The sequence below is a fragment of the Buceros rhinoceros genome, unplaced genomic scaffold, assembly GCF_000710305.1.
Source record: "Buceros rhinoceros silvestris isolate BGI_N320 unplaced genomic scaffold, ASM71030v1 scaffold518, whole genome shotgun sequence".
Classification (NCBI taxonomy): domain Eukaryota; kingdom Metazoa; phylum Chordata; class Aves; order Bucerotiformes; family Bucerotidae; genus Buceros; species Buceros rhinoceros.
In genome coordinates this window covers 43,860-51,924 of record NW_010428375.1, presented here as the reverse complement: position 1 = coordinate 51,924, position 8,065 = coordinate 43,860, and the positions used below count along the sequence as shown (strand labels likewise).

Here is an 8,065-nt window from a genome sequence, read left to right as displayed (position 1 = left end):
ACCACACTTCCACACTACCCAAATGCGCGGTACAAACCGTGCCCACAGGAGCCTCCTCTGCCTACCGCAATACGCCTCTCGGACACACCGGGTAATTGCAAGCGCAGCCTGCAACTACTTATCTGTAAAATTAAATCGCTTTCTGCCTGTGTTCCAGCTGTTCAGCTGCATTTTGGGAGGTTCTTTATATCCCTTGACAAATAAGTGAAGGAGCGGCTCAGGCGATCGAAGGGCTTATTTCTGTTGTCTAAGCAAAGGTCCCTGGTGCCAATTCTGCTGCTCAGGCACCTGCTGCCCTCAGCCGCTGCTCTGGAGGAGCGTGGGCTCCTGCAACTCTTCCGTCAGGTCTGCCAGCTTCACCTCGATGTCCCTGACAACCTTAGATGTCCCCAGCAGCACAGGAGCCCCTGTTACTCAGCAGCTGGGCATCATTGCCCACTCGGGAATGACCAAGCCTGTAAGGACCAGGGGTGAGATGTACCCGCAAACCAGTAGCGGAAAGCCTGGACTTGAGTTCTTGGGTTTGAGTGAGTGAAATGCTTTGATCTGAAAACCAGGCCCACAGCGTGATGAGTTCAGGCTTTCCTGGGAGTTACCTCCTCTGTTTTCAAGAGTGGGTGGTAATATGGCAAACAAATAATAAATTTCTTTGTGGCTTTTAAAAAACTTGGAAACTCTCATTAAAGTTTTGCCCAGCTGAGATTTTTGGTTTGTTGATGGCAAGGTTAGCCCTTTTCACACACGACTTCTAAACAGTGCCGTAAACTTTAGCAGAGCCATTAAAATGAGTTCCCACGACATCCGTTACGCCCAGCGCAGAACCGGGCCACCTGCCCAAGGTCACACAAGAAGCCCAGACGGCACCAAGGCTCTACCAGGGTGTCTGGAAGCCCACGGTTGTCAGCAGGGCAACGCTGCACTGCCAGAGGTAACGGACAAGTGTGGAGACAGGGAAGCGTCGTGGAGAAATGCCAACCTGGGTGGTTTGAGGGTCAGAGCTGCCTGCGTTCAATTCACCCCATCTTAGAAGAGAATTTCTACTGTTCCAACATCTCTCGTGGTCTGTATAAGACATTTTTATTGACAACATTTACAACATAGCTGCTACAGTGAAAAATATCACTCTTTATTGAACCCTGTTAAAGAACAGCTTCTTTTGCCAAGTCCATCCCTTCATTTCTCTTTGGGCTGCAGATACCTGGGACTTTCATTTCTAAAATAAGCCAGGATTACTATTCACCGCAGAACTCCATTGTAGAGACGCCAGAGAAAAGCCAGTATCAAACATTTCCAATAAATCCCTGCAATTTCAAGCAGATATGACAACAAATCTGTTCTGTCAGAGCCTGTCAGCAATTGAATTTGCACTTAATATTGACATACGAAGACACTGAAAACAGAAATTCCCAGACCAAATCATGGAGCTCCCTGAACGCTGGTCTACATTTAAAACGTACTGTATCACGTTAAAAAAGCAGCACCCAAGAAGAGCTTGCAGAGATGATAAAGACAGACAGTTTGTATTGTGTTCCAGCACCCCAGAGGCTGCCACAGCAACTGAGTCGACATGTCCGTATTGCCCTGACAAAAAGAATTGTGATTTTCTGCTGGTTTAGGGAGGGGGATAAACAGACAACCCCCCCCGCCAAATCTCCTTGCAAAATACAGCAGAAATCTCTCCACAAACTGACTGACTTGGTGAGTATTTTATTGTCATCTTTGGTAAATCAAGATTCCAAGGAGAAAACAGGGCATTACAGGTACAGCACTTGAGTGTGATACCCTGCAAGCCTTCCTCAGGTATTTTTCTCTGCAAACTCTCCTCTCCGTACAACAGCCTTGCTGTTGGGCACTGTATTTCAGTAGCTCTAGAGCCATCAAAGACCCCACCAAAACCTGATCGAATTTCTCTGGTTTATGCTCCTTCCACTTCCATCAGCAAAGGGATGTCACGGAGGATGTATGTTCTCACAGCCTGCAAATACTGATTCTTGAGATGAGCGAGAATAATGCCAGATTTGGTATTGAACTATTACGAGGGTGGGTTTTACTTCAGAATTACAACATTGCCTCTTCAATCTATTTCATCGCTCACTGCTGGCAATTTCTTTCAGTATCGGGCAAAGGGAGAGCAATTAATTAAAGCATCTCATCTGACAAAGCCTCAATTTTACCTTCTGGGGGAAAAAAACCCAGATCCAGCATAACTCAGCCTGCACAGATGAGGCTTTTCTAAATCTGAGTTTCGTTCTTTGCAAACAAGCACAATATGCCGTTGCTGTAGATCAGACTGATACTGCTGAAAATATAAACAAACAGAAGACATCACGCCTCAAAATGTGTCATTGGACTGAAAAAAAGAGTATGTTGAAGAGCACTTTCATCTGTTGCCTCCTAAGGCTGCTAGTGACCCATCGTAACTACAGTTGGTTTGGTTCGGAGTTTGCTCACACCACTCCAAGCCTGTCTCTGGACAGACCTGGGCAGACTCTCCAGAGGTCTTTCTTCCAGCTTATGGAGAGGGTGGAGGCTGACCCGTGGTGCTACGTGCAGCCCAGGGGGGGAAGAAGTGGAATCCAGTGTCTCGCTGGGCACCTGTGCTTTATGCTGGGCTGAGGCTGAGCAGCACGAGCTGAATCGCAGCTGTAATGAACATGAGGAAGGGGACCGATGCCAGCTCCTGCCGAGCAATTTACTGAACAAAGCCACGGTAGGTTATTCCCTCTCTTCTCCTTCATGCAGTTCCTTCCATTGTTTTTTTTTTAATATATCATTTGTGATGTGCCCTTCCACAAACCTACAAAGAGGCACTTATGGTTAACTATCAGAGACAGCACGGAATTTTGAGATGAAATGGATTTCTCTCAGTTTAAGTTCATTTTTCTTACCTCAGCCCATTTACACAGATGTACAATGCCTACGGATTTTTGATCGGATCTATTTTGTGAGGTCAAAGTAATCAGTGCCAAAGCCTCTCTCCGGTGCCTGTGGGCTCTCACTTATCCCTTTCCTTTGCTCATCTATGAAACAAGGTCACTTCAGAAGTTCTGCAGGATGGAGGAACCTGCCTAATGCTCACCAGCCTTCCTGTCTTTCTTGTGTACTTTGCTGCGCTTCATCTACGAAATCTGTTCCACGATAAACGCTCTGCAGTCACTAAACTTGAACATCCAGTAAAAACACCTTTCCTCCTCCTTTAGCTGGCTTTAAAAGAGCTGTCCCACGTTAAAAAAGCGTATTGTGGCATGGCCAACCACTGCAGGCAAAATAAACCAGAGCAGAAACTGCAGTACTGCCAGTCAGGTTTAATTACTGAGTGTTTCACAATATCACAGTTTACACCTGGAGGCTTGAACTCTCCCCCTTGGCTTTAAAAGTTTCAGAGATCGGTGACAGAGGATTTATCCATCACTACTATGTGATAAAATCTGAACTGATGACTCTTTACACTTAGCCCGGGCTGAGTACAGCAGATTATCTGAAGTCTCACCCTAGTTTCTTCCACTGCTGCGCTGGGAAGCCCTGGCAAACTCCCAGGCCTTTCATTTCTTTATTTTTTAGCTGAAGAAAACATTGCTAACGCTGTGTAACGTCACGAGGCGTCACTAGATCGTATTTGAAAAGACCACACGAGAGCTTCAGCTGGGTGAGCTCGGGCCGGGGGAAGGTGCTGGTACTCACGAGGGTTGGTGGGTTGCGAATCCATGGGGATCATGAGCTTGGCACGGGTGGCTCTGCGGGCAGCAAGCGAGCGCTCCAGCGTGGACATGCTGCTGCCGACGTCTTCTGTCTCAGGACCTAGCGAAAAATCAAGGCAACAGCTCAGTGGAAAATGCTGTGAGGGGACGTTTCTTTTCACCTTCCAGCAAAAAGATCAACAGAGGTTTTTAGAAGTCAGTTATTTTAACTGATGATTAAATACCTCCACCTCCAAAGAGCTGCACAGATTATTTTAGCTGCTTTTTCTGAAGAAAATTACTGTTTGCATTTCTCTGGAAGAGAACTGAGATATCATGTCGCTTTTTCCCTTTGTCTCTGAAATTACCTTGAAAAGCCCAATCACTTCATAAAAATACAGCATTTTTCTTGTATCTTCCCCCTTATAAACTAATTTTTAAAGTCACGTATCAAGTCCAGAAAAAGGCTGCGTAGATTCAGGTACGTACAAACCTGGCAGCCAAGGACTGGTCTTCGAAATACATCTGAAGGATGAAAACGCCCTTCCTTGTGAGATGCCACGTTTAGGCAAAGGGAATATCCTGGATTTATTTTCCCAGTGTTTAATATAACAGAACCCCAGACTGGTGGGGTGGGAAGGGACCTGCTAGAGCAGGTCCCCAGAGCAGGGTGTCCAAGGTTGAGTCCAGGTGGGGCTGGGATCTCTGCAGAGCGGGAGACTCCACCACCTCTCTGGGCAGCCGGGGCCAGGGCTCTGCCACCCTCACAGCAGAGAAGTGTCTCCTCCTGCTCAGCTGAAACTTCTAGTCCCACCCCCCTGCAGTGAGCAGGGACATCTTCAACTAGAGCAGGGTGCTCAGAGCCCCTAGGAACCACCCAGGAACATCTCTCCCAGCACCCAGAGCAGAGCTGTCAGTTCTTCCATTCCTGGATCTTGCCAGGTTTCACCTCTGGCAGAGACCCCACGTGCTGGTCTAAGGTTGCTAACCAATGACCTCGCTGCTGATGATTCTAATTCCCCCAAATCTGCACAGGAAACCCAGCCAGTTTCTGTCCCTCCTGCCCTTGTTGCTCCTCACCGGGCTGTGGGGTGCTCTTGTTGCCCAGCTGCGTTTCTGACTGGCTGTGGCTGACGGGGGTGATGTCCTGGCAGCTCTGCATCGGTGAATCCCTTCCTGCGGGGTCCGAGCTTGTTGGCTTCTCGATGTTCTTCATTTCCATCTCCTCGTGGTGTATCCACAGATCCGGGGGTCTCAGGTCCTTCTGGCTGCCCTTCCTCTTCCCGGCGCTGTGGGTTGCACGTTTCCTGCAGCAAAGAAGATCAAAACTGTCATGTACAAACATTTTCTCCCTTTCAAAAGACCCAAAGAGTGATGCTTCCTCATCAGTGTCTTTCTAAGGAACCCCTCTGTTGTGTCCTTCAAAGGACAGCGGTTATCTCGGTGTGGTCTTATGCTTCCTGGAGTTTGCTCCAGAGGATGGCTCTGGGGCTCAGCAAGGAGGGTCATTTTTTGCACCAGCTGATGTAGAAATTGAAGGAAAAAACACCTTTCCTGGCAGAGAAGGGAAGTGGCCAGTTTCCTCCCAGGAAGAGCACAGTGTCTAATTTTCAGCCATAAACTCATCAGAAATTGTAACAATTTAAATTAACTCTGAAGGAACAGCTTTTCTGGCTTATTGTTGGGGGTTTTTTGCTCAATAATCCCCAAGTACCCTTACCCCCGCTTCTTCCTTCGTACATCTCAAAGCACGCTGTGAAAGCAAAGTCCCAAGTGGAAAAGTAGAAATCCTTGTGACATACAAAAAGCTGCAGGCAAATATTTTCACATTCCTGTGTGCTTTAAGGCAAAAAAAAAAAAGGGAAAGCTCAACTTCCAGGGGCCCGAGTCACTTGTTACCCCCATCACATGCTCACCCCAAAAGGCACTTGGGCACCTCCTGATGGGAAGGCTGGTTCCTGGTCTAGAAAGCAAGGATGCGCGTCACAACTACGTGCTTCTCCAAACATTTTGCTTTCGAGGGAAGGAACAAACACATCCTGTAATTTCAAGCGTTGCCGAGGGCACAGCCCCAGAGCTCATGGCAACACATTTTACTTCAGCAGAAATAAATACGCCAGTCCTCAAGCTGCCACCCTTAAAGGCAGAAATTGTTGGAGGTCCTTTGACTGGCTGATCCCCCAAAAGCCCTTCAAAGGTCAAAAGCTTAATTTTAAATTGTGATCTGGCAAACCAGCGGTGGAGGCGAGGCAGGGGTTGGGCAGAGCCCACCAGAAGTCAGAGCGTTGGCTTCTGGTCGTAATTACTTCCTCTGCTTAGTCGGTCACCTGCTAATTGCCAAAACTTGATTTTAGATTACAGCATTTCAAAGAACAGGAGTAAAAGATTTCAATGAGCGGGAGTAAAGACAGTTCTTTAATACAGACCCTAGGGCCATCCCGATTAACACCACAAGAATAATGACGAGCATGTTCATTACTGTATGACCTGCCTGGTGCTACAGAGTAAAGTCATTCTTTCTGTCTCCTTCAAAAATAATTTTGGTTCTAAACAAGGAATTACTTTCTTCACTTTGGGATGCAGCAGCTTTTTTGTCACTTTTGATTGAAAATAATTCATTTCTCCAGGCTTGAGCTAAGCAAGAGAAATTCCAGCCCCAAAGTAATTTCATACACAGCTCAAAACAGGGGGACGTAATGGATGTGTCATTCCACCCATAACTACAAAACCGCCACCGCAACAGTAGCACTTCAAAATACATGCAACCGTCCAGCGTGGTTTGCGTCAGGTTTTCTCACAAATCACTGATGTTCCGACAGCCCCTGAGCAGCAAATTGAATCAGAGGCAGCAAAAAGATCATCAGGAACAAATGAGAATGAACCCTCCCCTGGAACGTTTTGTTTATGCAACGCAGGAACTGAGGTTCAGCTCCAGAAAACGCATCTCCCCTCGATTTCAGGAGGAGGCAGGATCTGTGTTGCACCAGACAAGCCTGTTCTCTCTAGAGGAGACAGTCACGAAAGCTTCGACACCAGCTTCCAGCCCCAGCTGCAGCCATGACGTGTCAGAAGTTCATGCTGAGATTTACGGTGGGGTTCAAATCCAGCCCGTCACCCGGTTTACAGCTGGAGCGGGGACTGGGAAGACAAGGAGTTGGGCATTCAAAAAGTCAGCTCAGATGGCAGTGTTTCTGCTGTTCAATTATTCTGCCACAGCAAACGCATCCAGCTCGCACACCAGAATGATGGGTGGTTTCTCCTAAGGACAGATATAAATCCAGAGTTCAGCGCTGCCCTTCGAATCCGTATTAGGGCCACGCTGTTTTGAGGAATGATGGCAGAACTTAAGCTGTTCCGTCAAAATAAATGAACTCTCTGGAGAGGAAGCTCTTTCTCGTTGATTATTTCTGTATTTCCCAACACAACACCTCCTGGGCAGCGACTCCAGCCGTTACGGAGCACATCCACAGAGCTGCTATCAACACACACACGCCACGTAGGCTAATTGTTCAAATACTCCAGAGTGAGATTACTCCTCATCGCCTTCACTTTACAGTTACATCACCCCAGAGAAAAGAGTGCAGGTTATAACAGCTCAGCTTGTTGGGTTTTTTTTTTTGACAAAGCCTGAAGATCTCCAAAATAAACTGTTCTCCTGGGCAAAAAAATATCGTGCTTGTAAAAAAACCAACCCATGAGTAACCACCCAGTCCTGGTCCGATGGATGTCTTTTCTCCTGGAGCAGAGACAAGTTAGGAACGAGGACACCAAAGCAACAGCCCCACAGGACATAACCACCTCCCGCACGCCCCCTGCACCTTCTGCACTGCTCTTTGTGAAGCACTACCAGCCACCCCGAAAAGCTGAAACCACTACCTGTCTCTCCCGCCAGCTTACTTCACGGTCCTCTCCCCTGTTGTAAGCTCCAGCCTCACGCCACCCGCGCAAAAGATGGGGCGGAGGCCACAGCTAACGAGCTCCTCCAGCCTGGAGGTCCTGCAGAAAACCAGGAGCAGCTCCAGGGAACGCAGTGGTGAAACATGAAGGCTCTTTAGCGGCTCGTTCCCCATTAGTTTGATCACGCCTCGGTTAATGCCCCCCCAGAGTCTTCCCAACTCTATACCAACACAGCCCCACTACTGATCACAGACTTCAAATAGTCTGAGCTTATGTTTTTGCAGCCTCTTTTCACACCACTCCCCCACCCAGCGTACTAATTGATTGGGCACTTGTCCAAGATGATGCGTCATTTCTAACGGCTTAAACAGGCACTAGTTACCTACACGGCTTGGACTAGATAGAACCACAGACTGGTGTGGGTTAGAAAAGACCTTCAAAGATCATCCAGTCCAACCTGCAGGGAGCAGGGACATCAGCAGCAACCTGAC

General features: G+C 47.8%; 1 protein-coding gene across 1 annotated transcript in view; it reads right to left on the bottom strand.

The window, feature by feature from the left end:
* The window catches only part of DCC (DCC netrin 1 receptor), a gene marked incomplete at its 5' end in the record, with an annotated part of 71,917 nt that overhangs the window by 21,263 nt on the left and 42,589 nt on the right, over positions 1-8,065 (bottom strand). The window contains 2 exons of the mRNA XM_010142224.1: positions 3,682-3,798; positions 4,758-4,984. Coding sequence (XP_010140526.1) covers positions 3,682-3,798; positions 4,758-4,984 — 344 coding nt within the window. The remainder of the gene's footprint in view (positions 1-3,681; positions 3,799-4,757; positions 4,985-8,065) is intronic.